Raw genomic sequence first — 17,240 nt, 5'->3', positions numbered from 1 at the left:
CGTGTAGGTGTGGCGATCATAGCGTCACTGAACCGGTGTGACAGGGGGGAATAAATCGCTGGTCCGGGTTAGAATGGGAGAGAGCTGCTGTGGAATCTAAACTTGGTGTCCAGTAACTGTACATTTATACATTACATGTCCAAGGAAAAGGTCTGTTTTTTTTTAATTATCCATGCAAAACGACCGCGCTCGCCTGGGGTGTTGTTGAAAGGTGCATCCCTTCTGGAGGAACATTTTAATCTTGTTTACGAATTTTTCTTCAAGTTATCCTCAAGTTTTCAGGTTTTTCTCAAGGCATCACTTTTAGCAGAGAGTATGATTGACATTTTATTACTGGTTTTGTGTGGAATGTCGTGCTGCGCTCTTGCAAAAGGTAAGGAAAACATTCTTTATAACCGTTTGTAATGATTAACTTAAATTATCTCTGCTAGTTGCAATAATATTTGCTGGTCTTGTAACTTGTGGATCGAAATTATACTTTATGAAAATATATATCATCAACACAAATCTGATGATGCCCAACGTTTAATGGGTTATTGTGGTGTCACTGTGCTGTGCACAGATTGCGCAAGGACCGTGGGGGCTTGAAAAAAGAATGCGCCATGTGGCAAATTACCCTACCCTGTCCGCATGATGCGTCACGTAGCAAGGTACAGTAGTAGAAGACTGACACTTTATGTCTGGAGATGTTAAGAACACCCTAGTGCTTGCACTGTAAATACAAATAAAGGCATCACTGCAAGGTTTTGAATTGCTTGAACGCACGGGTACAACATCACCTGTGGGTGACTATTACGCACCGGTGTGCAGGTACATTTTGGCACAGAAATGCGGAGTGGAGTGATGTGCGTGTTACGAACTTCAGGCATTGGTTGTGCACTGTAGTCAAGAGGGATAGTTGTTTTGATAACGAAGACCTCTGTGCTCCGGCTTGGCGTCCGTCTCCATCTATTTGGCCCCGGTTGAATCGACGAGGGCGTTATTTCCTGAGCCTGATGAGTTTGTGAAATGGAAGTTCTAATATAAATGAGTTCGGGGTCATGACCACCTCAAGGAAACTTTCTAGTGCGCAGGAACCCGGGCTAATCAGTGGTTATGGCTAAAACAGACGCACTGGGAGGAAATCTGTGCTGAACTCGTGTACTCCTGTGCGCTCCGCTGCGTCACTGTTTTATTTTTATTGGTCAACAACTTTCCACTCCCGCTGCAGGTCAAGCCGATGGATTTCCTTGCGTGAGAGACATTGCATTTTTCAGAAGCGACCATTTGCCAATACTTTTGTACATAATATACACTACTATTTATCTTCAATCAATTTAGTATACAATAAGAAACGATTTCCAATTATTTTTCAGGGTTTTGACAACAACACAATAATAATAATGATGATGATAATAATAATGATAATGACTACATACAACAATGGGGCGACACTGAGGAAAATGTCCGTTTAGACAATGATATGTTATCGTTGCAAGAAATATTTGAAAGTATAGGCTACAGTAACATCCTTTCCGAATGTTATCCTTTCCGAAATGTTTTTAAAGTTTCAAGTGTTGGTAATGTACATTAGCTGGCCTGGGTTTCAGTATGACCAACTGAGACACAAGAGCCAAGCAATATTTACAAAAACCTGTTGATCGCTGTCCAATTAACTTTTCAAAGGTTTGGTTAAAATGTTGTCAAAGATGCTGAACGGCCTTTAATATAACGTGTAGATGTTTTTACAGTACTTGAACTAATGTCTGGCATGTGTAAAAAAACAGAAAGTATTCCGCACTTTATATAATTGTTATGCAGACCTAAAGACCCTGATGTGATAAAAAAACGTAATCACTTAATCTGAATAATCCTTGATCACTATAATTTAAATGGCAATTATTTAAAATGCATATATATATGCACTGTATATATGCAGTCTTGCATTTATACCCACTTATTCAGAGGCAAGAGACAAATGTTTCGTATAGGCCCATACCCAATCTGGCTGCATGAAACTGTTGTCCATACTAGCAGGTCCTCCCTCGCTGGAAGATTAGCTCCGGAACTATAATGTGTACATTAAGCAAATAAAGAATGGGATAACGGTATGTGTACATTAAGCGTTAAAGAATGGGATAACGGTTAGAAATGGGCCAGTAGCCCAATTCACGGCTTGCGCAAATCCCTTGTGGGCCGCTGCTGTGAAAAGCACTTGACTCCACTTCCTCAAGTGTTCCATACCGCCAGCTGTATAGCCTACATGCGGAGAGATGGCTCATATAATGCATACTATAAGTACATGCGGAGAGATGACTCACACAATGCATACTATAAGTACACGCCGTGAGATTACAGAGGATATCATATCGTCAACTGAGAATTAAGGTCCAATTGCGCTTTTGAAAAAAACTCGATTGGAAATCCAAAATCGAATAACCACCATTCTATTAAATTGATTACCGAATTATAAAATTTGATTTATAAAAGAATATTATTATTTTTTACCAAATTATATTATTTTATATTAATTTGGTGCCAAAACCTCTAATATATGGACTAACAGATAGACCTTGATAATTCTCGGTGGATGATAAATACCCTTTATAAGTGCACACTAACTGACATTGCTGTGTTTGCTGTGTTTGGTTCTTCTTCACAACTGAATTAGCCTGTAAGACATAGTAGGGCATCTATCAGTTCACATCTTAGTGATTTTCATGATAATGCACAGGCCTTTATATTCACATCAAAGCCATCATTTAAACATGTTACAGATGCAGCGTAAATGCCACCACAAAGCATAGATTTTCACTCTCTGCCATATTTCACATGAAATAATTCAAATTAAGTGCTTTTCATGCTATTGGTTCTCATGATTATTGAACTGTTAAAACAATCCTAGGCAGGATTTACTTATTCACCAGTAGCATATCTATCAATAGACATGCAGTGCATGCACAACTGAAATACAATGACCATCTATTACACCCAGTACCCTATAAGAGGGCATCATGATTCTGTGCCAAGTTTTATCAAGTTGCCTGGTTTACCCAAGTCCCATTGATGAAAATTGTTGTTCAATTAAAAAAAAATCCAAGATCACCTTTTAATTTTGTATCATATTCTCTCTCCATAGAATAAGGAAAACTAAATAATTACAATATAGTTATTGTATTGTATCATCTCAGTCACAGTTTTACGTCACTTTTTTAAAGCAAAATACCTAGACATAATCTTAAACAACTATCAACCTTTTCTTTTATAGAATCTAATGGTAAATACAGCACACCACTGCTTGATGTGAAAGTGCATCAGCTTGTCTTGGAGGCCAACCAGACTCTTCAGCTCAAGTGCAGGTAAAGCACCATCTCACTTCACCTTGTGCATGACTGACCTAAAGGAAGTTATAAGGGTACCAAAGCTATGGCCTCAGAACAACTATAGTTAATTACAGAGACTGGTCCTCTGAATATGATTTACTATTTGACAAAACTCACTTACTCTCTAGCAAAGGCCTGATCCAAAATATGTTGGAGTATATATTTATTTGATCTATTCTAGCATGGCAAAGGACTTTGGAGGTACAGCCTCTTAATGGTGCATCATAGATACGTTGCAGTGTTTGACTGCATCATTTAATTTGAGCTGAGAGATTGGGAGGATGGTGAAGAGGTAGTCTTTCACATTCACATTTACCCCCTGTGTTTACCCCCTCTCATTTTCCAGGGGCAGAGGGGCATTGCATTGGGTTCTCCCCTTTGACGTGTCGAGGAGCAACCAGAGCCTGCGCGTGGAGCACTCGAGGTGCAGGAAGCAGCACTGCAGCACACTCACCCTGAGTCCCGCTCTGGCTCGCCACACAGGCTCCTACCGCTGCGCCTACCGCCACCGGCAGGAGAGACACACCGCCGTCTACATCTATGTCACAGGTGAGGAGGGCAGGGTACACACATGGCCCCAGACAGGAGACTGATACATTGATGCCCCCAGAAAGTCACTTGGAATGGAGCTGATTTGAATTGACTTGACTTGACTTGAATTGAATTGAATTGACTTGAATTGAATTGAATTGAATTGAATTGAATTGAATTGAATTGAATTGAAAAAGAAGATGAGGACATTGAGATACACAGATGCCCCCAGAAAGTCACTTTGAATTGAGATGAGCTGAATGAAATTGATTTAAAGTGAATTGAATTGAATTGACTTGACTTGAAAAATGAGACAAGGACATTGAGATACACAAATGCCCCCAGAAAGTCACTCTGATTTGAGCTGAGCGTAATTAAATTTAAATTAATTGAATTGAATTGAAAAAGGAGACTAGGACATTGAGATACACAGATGCCCCTGAACATACACCCCACCTCACCCTCTCTCTTCTCTTGTCTTCTCCCCCTGCCACTCACCCCTTAAGTTTAAGGCAAGGCTGGCGTTCTCACTGTCAGTCTCCATGTGCTAACTCTAAACAGGAAACTGTGGAAATCCAATAATATCTAAACAGTTGTTTTTTTTTCTCTTTACCCGCATCCTCCTAAGTGAATATCTGGCACAGTTTCTCTAGCCTGTTCCTTTTCTCTCACTCTATCTCTCTCTGTCTGTCTGTCTCTCTCTCTCTCTCTCTCTCTCTCTCTCTCTCTCCCCCCCTCCCTCATTTTTGGTCTATATATAACATTTAACTTTCATTTACGTGCTGCCCCGCGGGAACAGAAATAGCTACAGCTGCTGAAAGACTCAGCCCCTGGGCAGAGTTTCCCAGGGCACTGCTCTTATCTCCCGCTCTCAGCCCTGATCACGGCATCCTGTGCTGCGCAGAGGGGGGGTGGGAGGGTGAGGGCCTGAGGGGGTGCCGGTGTGGGAGTAAGGAGGACATAGGGTTGGGGGGGGGGGGGGGGGGGGGCAGTGGTGGAGAAGGGAAGGGGTGCAGGGTGTCTTGGTCTCTGCCTGTCAAAAGAAATGAGGAGAGGGAGGGTGGCGGCGTCGAGGAAGAGGAGGAGGAAGAGGAGGCGACGACAGCCTCTCAGGGGGCATCCAGGGGCAGCAGGCAGAAGGCAGAAGCGCCGCGGCGACAGGTCGTCCCTCCCTTGGCATGAAGCGGGCAGGAACGGCGGGTCGCTGGCAGGGAAGCCGACTGGCCAACAGGCCCCCCGGGAGCCATCAATCGCTCCGGCGGTCCCGATCATCAGGCCTCACCCTGCTGCTTTTATATGGAATCAAAGCACAACAAGGAAGCCCTGTATCCAGTGGTCCTTGGGGTACTTTTGTTAAAATGTTCAGAGATTTTTTTCTTTCCTTTAATAACACTACTGTTGCAAACAATGAGGGAGGGGGGGTGGGGGAGGTGGTGGTGAAGGGGGGGCGCAAACAACACCCAGGTCTTTTTCAATTCCACGAGAATATTACGTGAAGAGAGAACAAGGGTTGAGACCAGACTAGGAAACAACAGGGAGAAAAAAAGCGTTTGATAGCCTGCAAACAATCTCTGCGTGTGTTTATTGTTGATCCCAGATTGTTCTCAATGTCTGTGCTTTCTAAGAGCAAGTGTGTGTGTATGTCTTGCTTGTGTGTGTGTGTGTGTGTGTGTGTGCGCGCGCACACGTATAAATGAGAGCGCTGTCGCGTGTTTGTTCCTGACCCCGTTGTTTGGGTTTCAGATAGCCAGCGGCCATTTGTGAAGGACCAGACTGAGATCCCAGAGCTGCTCTATCTGATGGAAGGCAAGCCTCTACTGTTTCCCTGCAGGGTCACCACACCGGACACCTCTGTGTCACTAGTCAAGGTGAGTCACCTCACACTCTTTCTCTTTTTCTGTCTTAGAAAAGCGACACAGACTGTGGTCGATAACAGTATTTTTCGTTAATATCTCAGAAAATAAAACACTGATTGTGGCTGGTAACATTTTCCTTAAATTTTCTCTAGTATTCTCCAAACTGAAAAAAGCCATATCCTGTTTTAAGATGTCCTGATAGAGGGCAGTGATTATTATTGGTGATCTGTCTTGACAGCTCTCAGGAGGTTTGATTCTATGAGCTGTCATGACAGTAATGGCAAAGGTAATGATGGTAAAATGACACTGTCAAATCAATGGACATTAACTGCCATGACGATTACTGATAAGATGTGGTGTGTGCCATAACATATTTATTACATGGTTACGCAACTGTTATGATGGTGGTTCACGAAAAGTGTAACCCTATGACCTTTGGAGATGTTAAAAGGACCAACTAGTTAACCTCATTTTCGAATTGTATTTGGTACGGCCAGCTCAGTGCCACAACATAAAGAGGACAACACAGTGTCGTTTAAACCAAGATATTGTTTATCGATACTCATGTAGGTGTGTGTGTGTGTGTGTGTGTTTATGTGTGTGTGTAATGTTAGTAATGTTAAGAGATAAAGAGAGAGAAGGTTCCTGTGAGGAAGAACTCTCCAGGTGTGCATGGTTAGCTGATTAGTCCAGCCAGGCCGTAAAGGGTCGTAAAAAATTGAATTCAATTAAATGTATTTATAAAGCACCAATAACGATGAACAGTGGGAACTTTACATAACTTAACGCTTAAAACCACCTAGAGCAAGCATAAATATGACAGCAGTGTGCAAAGAAATGATCTTAAACTGGGTGCAAGCACTGAGCAGAACCCAGCTCCAAAGTTGGGGTCTATCTGACTCAGGCCCACCTGGAAGCAGGATTGAAGAAAGAGAGGAGGGTAGGGAGAAGAAAGGGGACAATGAGGAAAACACATGTGACTTCATTCTGGAATCCAGTGACTGCAGCCAACCATGGGATCTATTTAGCTCTCTCTTCCTTATTTAATCAGAGCTACTATAATCATTACCATAACCACTTCAACAAACAGAGGTGCGTGCAAATTCGGCAAACGGAGGTGAACGTTTGAGGTGAACTTTTAAATCTGAACGTGTTTCCAAATTGTTCGATTTAAACGGTAACCCTTAGTCCAGCATCCATGTGCAAACAAAAAACAGTTTGAACAGGTTCACGAACATTTACCTTTGTTTGCTCATTTGAATGCACCTTAGGTGTTTCTCTGTAGCTGAATTGGTGGAGCAAGGTGCTAACATCAACAAGGTCATAGGTTCAATACCCAGGGAGCACGTGTACTGGTACAAATGAATGTGTGTAGGATATAGTCTGACACTACACACACTACACAAATCATATGCTAACTGAAGTACCTAAATCATCTGCTAAGTGACTAAAAGTAAATAAGTAATACAAATAAGTAATTCCACCTCATCATAGGTCACCATTAGCTGCACTCTTTACTAGCAGCTTCCCCATTTTCTAACCTGTCCACTCCTGCTGCTCACAGCATTTGTAGTTTCGCAAGTAGAGCAAGGTGCTAACACCAAGGTCCAGGCTTCAACTTCATAAGAAGTACATAGCCTGATAATGATAACCGAACTAACCTGTATTGTGGAGTGTCTGCTGTATAAGTAGCTGACGAATTTAAAACCACTCTTCTTCAGTTTTACTATTTGTTTCCTTATTGCTGTCCTGGAATTTCCCCAGTCATCTGATCTTGTCTTTCCTAATATTGTTTTTGTCAGTTGTGGTGTACTTTGTGAAAGTATGAAGTGTACTTTATCCCTCCTACACACCGCAAGACTTGACACCCATGACTATTTGTCACTAAATCATCACTGCACCCTCACACTAGTCTTGGTGCAAAGAGGCCTTTATGTTTGAGGCCTTGTTTTTGCTACTACTACTGCTACTACCTAGCCTGACGATGTCATACTCATAATTCTAGTCAGAAAATGAGTCTGATATCGCTCCATTGGGCTGTGATTATGGGGCGTGTTGCATCTTCGCTCAATTGGATATACCTACAACCAATCAGAGTAACGTAGTATGACCATAACGTAGACCATCTGGGCCAGCTGATACATTAAACTTTTACCGGATCCCGTAGGAAGGACGGCAAAAACATCTTTTCGATCGACAAATGCCTTGATCACGTTTCTCTGTTCCTCTTTCAAAATGAATGTGCTGTCAATGTCTTCTAAAACAGACTTGAATCTTCACATTTCAGCTCTCCAGCGGCAGCCATGTTTTTTGAAAACAAATTCAACCCAAGCGCTCTTTGGTGACGTGGTTGATTACGTTACAGTTGATCATCTGTCCATCATCGTATAAAGCCCGCCCTGACAATTTGATTGGTCTATCTATCTCCTCACAGATTTTTGTGAGGAGATAGTTTCTCCCCAATGGAGCGATGCCAGACCGAACTTCCCAACCTACATTTTTGTGGGCGGGGCTAAGTTCGTCTGGCATCCAGGCTAGCTACTACCACTACTACTACTAGAACTACTATTGCCACTACCACCACTACTACTACTACTGCTACTACTACTACCACTACTGCGGCTACTACTACTTCTACTACTGCTTCTAATACTACCACCACTACCACTACCACTACCACTACCACTACTACTACTACTACCTCCATTCAGAAGTAAATGCATTGTTCTTATCTCAGTGTTACTGCTGCTCTAGAGCATGGGTCAGTGTGTCTGTTTTCTATGCTCCGGATGTCTCTAAGTGAGTGAATTAGTGTGTGAGTGTGTGTGTGAGTGTGTGTGGATGTGTGTCTGTGTGTGTTTGTGTGTGTGTGTACACAGAAGAGGTCTAGTGTGACATAGATACCCTTTTTTTACATCATGGCCCGGAGTGTGAGGCGGCCCCCTGCTTCCTCTCCCCATTGGCACTGTTTTCAACCCCGGAGACAGGACATAGGCTCCTAAGTGCCCCCCCCCCCCTCCATGCTCCTTCCCGACACCCCCCACCACTACCCAGAGCTGCCACTCAGACGCCAAACTCCAAACGCATTTCACACACTCCAAGAGCACAGAGGTCATTCCGTCACAGTGTAGAAGAGGAGACAAAAGGCATTGGCACATTAAAACATTCAAAGGGATATTGTAGATGTACAGGACCCTCACACCCAAATCGGTCCTGCCTTACGGATAGATGTGAGCCTGATCAGGGCTAAATCCATTCAAGAGATAGTATCAAGTGCCTGTTTTCATATTGAGTATTTCAAGTTAGTGAAGGACGTAAAATATAACTTAAATTACCCTAAAAATAGTTTACACAAGACTGCTTTTTTCCTCAACATTTCTTCAGCTACAGCTTTGCTTGACACCTCTCCTGGTCATTTAACTGAGACAGTCAGAGCATCATGATGTCTTGGATTCCTGAACGTGGATCCCTGTCTCCGTCCGGCGAGTGATTCCTGATAACTGTGATGAGGATAGGAAACGGAAAAGAGCAAAAAGAAGCAGCTCTCCTCACACTAGCCTTGGCTCTGTGCTCAGGATGGGAGCCGTTTTGGGATATGCCATTGATATGACATTCCTCTGAAAAGGACGATACATTTTGTTTCTGTTTGTTCTTTGACCGGGCTTTGTTTACGTCCTGCTCCAATCTCCACTTGGTCTCTCTCTCACTCTCAGTCTCTCTCTCCCTCTCTCTCTCTCTCTCTCTCTCTCTCTCTCTCTCTCTCTCTCTCCGAGTCACAAAGGTAATGGTTCTAAAAATACGAGGCTCCTTCACCCTACTCAAACTTAGACTGGACTGTCACACACACTACTGGAGTGGTTTTTTCCTCCTGGAAGGATTTTGCACTCAGCTTCAGGATCTTTAATCTCAAAACTCTCGCTCGGGAACAATACCCAGGGGGCCGTGCTCTCGCAGAAGCTGTGAAAGTGGATGGAGGGGGGTGCGGAGATGGAGCGGGAGTGGAGGGGGGTGCGTGTGGGGGGGTTGTTTCTCCTGTGCAGTGCCTGACCTGTGGGCCCAGCCGCAGTGTCTATATCCTGTAGTAACAGGATGTGAGGAGATGGACTGGAGTCACGTTTCCACATCCTCAACCCTTCAGTCTCAGATTCCAGGCGGAGGAGGTAGGGAGGTGTGTGCGTGTGTGTGTTGTGTGTGTGTGTGTGTGTTTTTTGTATGCGGGAAGGCGTGTGTGTGCATGTAAGAGTGTGTGTGTGTGTGTGTGTGTGTGTTTGTGTGTGTGTGTGTGTATGTGTGGAGGAGAAGGCAATTGCGTCATGCAGGAGTATTCAGAGACCCAGATAACAGCCAGATCTGTGCCGGAACCTCGCCAGAAATGGGCCGGACTCACCCTAAAGTCTCCCGAGTGCTGTGTTGCCCTGTTAGCCAAGGGTGGGAATGCGCCCTGGCCAGTCTTACCTAACACATCCACTGGAGAGGGGACGGGGGTGAGGACGGAGGGCAAGGGCGAGGTTGTGAGCGGTTCACGGTGAGAGTGAGGCGTCTACCTGCTCCCCTGAGAGAGGGCAGGACGCTTCCACTGTCACAGCCCCACCAGTAAACATTTCCTCAAGATGATGGGGAAGAAAACAAAATCCAAGCACTCTCTTCGGGCTTTTGTAAACAGAGCTATTAGTGCTTTGTGGGTGTGAGGGGAGCTGATAACGGTATCTGACTCCCATTGAACAACACATAATAGATTACACTTAATTGTTGATTGCATTCCTAATTCTAATCCCTTACACTTTTTTGTCAGATACATGGAATTGCTCCTCACGACCCTCTAGCTGTCCATTCAGTGTTTGTAAAAAATAAAAACCTGTGTTAGTACAGAGTTCTGGCACAAACGTAGTGACTTGGACCGGGCCAAGAAACAATCCCAGCCAATCAACACAGTGCTTCAGCAGTATGGAGGGATGTCATTTGATTGGCTGTTGAGCTTAAATATCTTTTGCAAAACGGAACCGAATCACAAACTGCATCTTTATCGTGTAAAATGGCAGTATGCAAAGACAGATGTTTTTCACATTTAAACTATATATTCAGAGTTCTAATCCTGCCATGCTCAAGAAGTAGTGCATAGCTTTTGTATCTGTTTCTGTATAGATTATTGTCCTGTGTGTGCTCACTAAGTACTGACTATAATGTCCATGTCTTGAGTGCAGTTTTTTCTCTGCATGTCAACATGGCTTTTTTGGATCAATGACTGTAAAAAAGATGGACAGCGCGGTGTCATGCAAATACGTTTAGAAGAAATTAAGCCAAAATTGGTCGGCCATATTGGCAAAATTGGAGCCAAAGTCTGCGCAGTAAGTGCTTTTTGGAGCCAGGGCATGCGTAGTAAACAGAAAATGGTCCAGGTCCGCCCAGAATGAACCCTCCGGTGGATTCACTTTAGACTGAGTGTATGCTGTCCCTTTTTTTTACAGTCATTGGTCTGGATGTTGGACTACACTTGTATCTCTATTCATGCCATTCACCACACATGTTATGGTATTTCATTATAGTTGTTTGTCCCAGTTCCAGGCCCCGGTCCAAACACTGGTTCCAGATCAGAAGGACATCATCTGGAACAGCAAGGAGGGCTTCACCATCCGCAGTCCCTCCATTGTGCACACTGGGATGTTCTACTGCGAGGCCACACTCAACGGGGTGAAACACAAACAGCACTTCCTTGTCTATAGACCAGGTGAGGATGTGTGAACTTCAAACTAGCCAAGGCAGTCGCCAAAAACCCATAAATGCATTGTCTGTCTAATTTCTTATAATTAATCTTCCTGTCTAATGTTTGTTCACTCCTCCATTCTGCCCCCCCCTCTCTGTTTTCCTCTCCCTTTCTCTCCCTCTCTCGCTCTCTCTCTCTTTCTCTTTCTCTTTCTCTTTCTCTTTCCCTTTATTTCTCTCTCATACCTGTCCTCTATCTATTTCTTTTTTCTCTCTACCTCTCAATGTCTTTCTCTCTCTCTCTCTCTCTCTCTCTCTCATCCTTCATCTCTCTCTGTCTGTAGTATATGAAATCTACGATGTTTACCTGAATAGCACTGGACCCGTGCAGGCCCTACAGGGAGACAGACTGGTGCTAAACTGCACTGCCACAGCTCCGCATAACTCCAGGGTGAACATAAGATGGAGCTACCCTGGTGAGGTCAGTCCATCCGTCTGTTACTCCCAGCCTAGAGTCTTGCACCTGCGGATGTTAGCATTGAGCTTGTGTATGTTAGCATTTCATCTGTGGATGTGACTCTCTTAGCTTCCACTCCATTACATTTAACTGTACATGTACATGTTAACTGTACATTAACAAACCCTAGCTCTTTGACAGCTACAAATCAAAAACGTGCGCATATACAGTATAAGTTATGCACATGAAAGAATCCCATTCATGCCATCCATGTAATTTGGTATTCATTTCCTGTGTTCCATTCACAGGGCCTTCGCAAGATCAGTGCAACGAAGCGCATAGAACGCAGGGCAACACACGTGGTGTTTTACAGCATCCTGACCATCTCTCAGCTCCGCAAGTATGACCGAGGAGTTTACGTTTGCCACGTGCGGAACGACCGCGCCCGCCGCACCGCTAATACCACAGTGACAGTATACGGTGAGTAGAGAGACCCACTACTATGGGTACAACACGATTGGACTTTCTTACCGCTGTCATATGATGACCTTTGAGCCTCCCTTGCAGTAATTCGTAGCTTTATTGACCGTTAAAATAAAATGTTAGAAAATTAAAAGAATAATTTCATTCATAATTTCATTTCTGTCATTTCTGAATCATTTTGCAGTACGTGTTTAAATTGCTACTCAAATGTTACTCAAGGTAACTACTCCCAAGTTGATTTACAAAAGCCTCATTGTGTTTTCTGTTCTTGAATATGTTTTCCCCTCTCTAGACCAGCCCTTCATCAGACTTAAGCACAGAAACGGGTCACAGGTGCAGGCACTCGCAGGGCAGAGGTCCTTCCGTTTGTCCCCCAAAATCCGGGCTTTTCCAGCTCCAGAAATCATCTGGTACGGAAGTTTTAATTCTTAGGGTTTGTGGACAAGGACCAGTCTTCTCAGGAATGTTTTCAAATCATATTAAACTGTGTTTTGAAAAATAACTGGTAGGGCAAAGTGTCACTAAGGTCAAGGGTTTCATTCCCAGGCAGCACATGTAGTGATAAAAACATATACCTAACGTGCATCATAAAACATATACTGTACCTACATGCATTCTTAGCCATTTTGGATAAAGGCATCTACCTAATGAAGAGATGTAAATGTATAATGTTGCTGTCATTTGCCTAGAGACAATTGTATTGTTATGGCGCTATATAAATAAAATTGAATTGAATTGAATTGAATTGAATTTGTAAAGCACTTTGAATTACCAATTTGCATGAATTGTACTTTATAACTTGCCTTGCCTTGCCTTACTGATCTGTGTGGTTGTGTGTGGTTGTGTGTGGTCGTGTGGGTCAGGCTGAAGGATGGTATGGTGGCAGCAGAGAAGTGCTCTCGGTATCACATGGACGGGAGCTCACTGGTGATTCGGGACGTAGCGGAGAATGATGCCGGAGTCTACACGGTTCTTGCCGGGATTCAGAAGTTTGGACTTTACCAGAACCTTACAATTTCACTGGTAGTGAATGGTGAGGCCAATACATGTCTCCATATGCACCATCCCCAGTCTCTCTCTCTCTCTCTCTCTCTCTCTCTCTCTTTCTTCCTGTATCGGTGATTGCACCATTGCATCTGTCATTCTCAGCACAGTGCTTTTGCTCAAATGACCAAATTTGGGCATTAGTCATTGTGTCAACTTTGCTATCCTATATGAATCCACCAACACATATTTCACATCTTACATCACAGCACTTTCCATTTCTCCCTCTACCTCTCTCTCTCTCCCTCTACCTCTCTCTCTCCCTCTCTCTCCCTTTGTCCCTCTCTCTCAGTTCTCGATTATCCCTCTCTCTCTCTGAACTCTCAGTGAAGTAACAGTATTGATATCAGTATCCATTTCACTATGTGGACCCTATCACTGAATGCTCACAGGGACCCCCCCCCCCTCTCTCTTTCTGTACCCACACAGCGAAGCCTCAGATTGGGGAGAAGGCTGTGTCAGTGAGGGACCCTGGGACAGTCCAGCGGGGAAGTCGACACGCACTCCGCTGCACCTCCAGTGGTGTACCCCCTCCCCAAATCCAATGGCTCTGGCACCCCTGCCCTCCGAAAGGCCGGTAAGTCTCACCCTATCACAGTACACCCTTAGGATACAGACCTGTTCATCTTTCCCCAAGCCCCAAATTACACAGGACCAAACAATCGTACATATGTCATATTACAGATGTACGGTTCACTTTAATTGACTACATCAAGAGTACTGAGATGCTTACTCTAAAGTAAGTAGATACTTGTAACTCTAGTATCTAGTGCTCTGTTGCCACTAACTAGTAATTAGTAGTCCATATGCATAGTGCATAGTGCAGTCCATATCCATAGTGTAGGATATATACATGGAGACATTCAACAATGCTTTGAGAAACACAATAACAAATTACAATTGTTCAGACATAGGACATATTTTTATAACATGTCTATGCGTACATATATTAACATACAACAACTGGATGTCAAATCGGTCATGCCCCATAGATAGATATGAAGTCATGCAGAACATGTTTGATCTCATTGTTAGTTTGTTAGTGGACTACAATGAGCAGCACCTACATCAATTCAACCTACATCCTCATAGCCATTATGTATTCTCCTCGCCATCTTCCCTCCTTTAGTATGTAACGTATTGTTGTTTTCCACACCGTACACTGAGTGAGCTTGCTATGTGTTTGTGTCTTGCAGATATGAATGGAAGCTTGTGCATAGTCTCTCTGTGTGTGTGTGTGTGTGTGTGTGTGTGTGTGTGTGTGTGTGTGTGTGTGTGTGTGTCGTGTGTGTGTGTGTGTGTGTGTGTGTGTGTGTGTGTGTGTCTGTTTGTTTATGCATTAGACATGTTTTGTCTATTTCAGCATGTGCTCAGACAAGGCTTCCTCTGCATTCAGAACAGATGCTAGCCAAGCCCTTTCATGTGTGTGTGTGTTTGTTTCTTTGTGTACGCAAATGTGTGTTTGTGGGATTCAGCTTGCATATGTGTGTGTGTGTGTGTTTGTGTGTGAATGTGTGCCTGGTACAGTCACAGAACTCAGTGTTAACCCTCCCAATCAAAAAAACCTAGTCCCAGTTGTGTGCTCACAAATTGTTGGTTTACAAATCAAAAGCTTTAATTTTTATGAATTTCCTGTCTAGACTAGGGGGGTACAAACAGTGTTTATTATTGTGATTTCTCAAATGCACCCTGACGTCTCATTAGTCTTGACCTAAACTTCTCATAAGAAAGACACTCAGAGATTCAGTAGAGACACCATGAGCAGACACACGCACACACACACACAGGCAGGCAGACAAATAAAGCCAAATGCTATTGTAATTGTTCTTGGCAGCTAAAAACAGTTTCACAATATGGAAAAGACCTCCCGCAGAAGCTTGTTTTGGCTAAGGTCTCACTACCTAATGTCTGTTTTCTATATCAGCCGAGGAGTTCAATTAAGGATGACCTCACTGCTAGTCCACCTGTGAGATATATATTGAATGACATAGTGTGAGCATCTGGCCTTTGACCCTTCGCGCGCACAGTCCTTCCTCCTGCTCCCATTCAATTGTGGTTACTTCTTGTACCCATCCCCCCGCCACCCACCCAAATCTATCTCCATGGGAACAACAAGTGGTCATTCATATAGTGGATAGTGGTTAGTGTTTTTTCTTTTAGGGGGGGGGGGGGTGTTGTTGTTGGAGCTGTTCTGTAGCTGCACTATTCATTTCACTTCCTGCTGTTGCTATTAGTGTCACAAGACTGAAATGTCAGTTTCCTAGTTTACAGAGCGTCCTGTCAAGACTCGTCACCACTTTTTTGCGCTTCCTTCTACTTACTGCTCATGAATCACATCTCATCTCATAATCAGGGGTTAGCACATGAGTAATCCTGCTTTCTTGGAAACCAGTTAGTAATAGCACTGGTATAATGTCACTGATTGTAAAAAGTAATTGGTACTGACTATGGAACTATGTTATGTAGTTTGTGTGGTACCCTACTAGTGATCTACACACACACAGTGTTGGGAGTAGATGTTATGGTGTCTCCGTACCTTAAAAGGTGGAGCAAGGTGCTTACAACACCAAGGTCATGGGTTTGACACCCAGGAAGCCCTCATACAAATGTAACTCCTCCTATTGGAGTGCACAAGTGGCTGATAGACGAATGAAAGAAAAGTCAATGTTATGTAGAGGGTGATAGCTGTTAGCTGACTGGCTGGCTGGATTCCTCATTGGGGACCCCCTCCCCCTACTTATGCTTTCTAGCACCCCGGCACCGCTGGCCTGACGCTCTGCAGCAGGAGGAGGAGGAGGAGGAGGAGGAAGAGGAGAAGGAGGAGGCCCTAGAAGAGTGGCGGGCCGGGCCGAGCCGGGCTGACAGGGACTGGACCCGAGCCCCGCCTCGACCCGACCCAGCCATGGGAATGGCAGCGCTCTTATCTCAGCGAGGCAGGAGGCGCGGACGGGCTTCCTGTGCGAAAATCAGAGCGCTTTTCCTCTGCTTGTTTGCCTTCCTCCACGGCGCGAGACAGCTTCCCAGCAGCGGGATTGTCCCTCTTGTCTTCAAACGTGGCACAGTCCGCTTCCTCAAAGGGCTTGATCTATTCTTGAGACTCCCACCCCCCCACTCCACCCCATCCCTGCTTCACCACTTGTCTACCCCCCCCCCCTCCCCTCTACCCAAGTGTCCTCTGCCTCCACCCATCCCACCACTATCCCACCCAGCACCACCCGCCTACCAACCCCACCTACCCGCCCCACCTACCAGCCCCAACCCCAGTGTTCTCCCCCAACCACCCACCCCACTGTCTGCTGCACCCCATCCCCACGCCCTCCCCATCATCCTGCAGATACACCTAACACACCTACCTCTCCCTGATCATTCAAAAAAGACTCTCTCCATCACCAAAGCACCCCCACCTGCCATCGCCACCCCCACCCCTCCATAAAAAAGAAAAGGAAAAAAAAACAAGGCTGTTTCCATGGCAGCTCCTCCAGAGACAGTGCTAGCTGTCGGCATGACCTTGCAGAAGTGCAATGCATGTTGGGAACTTTATCAGGACGGACAGTGACCTGGGCCACAGGGTGCATGATGACGAAGAGGAGCAGCTCAAGCAGAAAAGAGGAAGATCACCTGTGTCTCCCCACTCCACGGATCTGCTACTTAATTTATTGATTGTTTGTTTGATTTGTTCATTGATTTATTGATTTATTGATTTATTGATCGATGTCTCCTACAATTTCCGGAGCCATGTTCTCTCCCTCCTTCCACCACATAAACACAAACACACACACACACCCACACCCCACACCCACCCACCCA

At 44.5% G+C, this 17,240-nt stretch overlaps 1 protein-coding gene across 2 annotated transcripts in view; it reads left to right on the top strand.

Moving 5' to 3' along the window:
* Positions 1 to 51: 51 nt before the first annotated feature.
* Positions 52 to 17,240, top strand: part of flt1 (fms related receptor tyrosine kinase 1) — a 38,707-nt gene continuing 21,518 nt past the window's right edge. The window contains exons 1-11 of one of the 2 annotated variants that reach the window (XM_031583553.2): positions 55 to 373; positions 3,248 to 3,338; positions 3,709 to 3,911; positions 5,637 to 5,761; positions 11,306 to 11,474; positions 11,794 to 11,930; positions 12,215 to 12,386; positions 12,682 to 12,799; positions 13,253 to 13,422; positions 13,863 to 14,010; positions 16,184 to 17,240. The exon at positions 16,184 to 17,240 is cut by the window's right edge and continues 672 nt beyond it. In XM_031583553.2, coding sequence (XP_031439413.1) covers positions 136 to 373; positions 3,248 to 3,338; positions 3,709 to 3,911; positions 5,637 to 5,761; positions 11,306 to 11,474; positions 11,794 to 11,930; positions 12,215 to 12,386; positions 12,682 to 12,799; positions 13,253 to 13,422; positions 13,863 to 14,010; positions 16,184 to 16,205 — 1,593 coding nt within the window. In that variant the 5' untranslated portion in view covers positions 55 to 135 and the 3' untranslated portion in view covers positions 16,206 to 17,240. Of the gene's footprint in view, positions 374 to 3,247; positions 3,339 to 3,708; positions 3,912 to 5,636; positions 5,762 to 11,305; positions 11,475 to 11,793; positions 11,931 to 12,214; positions 12,387 to 12,681; positions 12,800 to 13,252; positions 13,423 to 13,862; positions 14,011 to 16,183 lie in introns of both variants that reach the window. The other variant, XM_012816125.3, reaches the window with a different exon arrangement.

This window comes from Clupea harengus, chromosome 17 (assembly GCF_900700415.2).
Source record: "Clupea harengus chromosome 17, Ch_v2.0.2, whole genome shotgun sequence".
In the NCBI taxonomy this organism is placed as follows: domain Eukaryota; kingdom Metazoa; phylum Chordata; class Actinopteri; order Clupeiformes; family Clupeidae; genus Clupea; species Clupea harengus.
The sequence above is the reverse complement of the archived record's forward strand: the minus strand, read 5'-3'. Positions and strand labels throughout refer to the sequence as shown.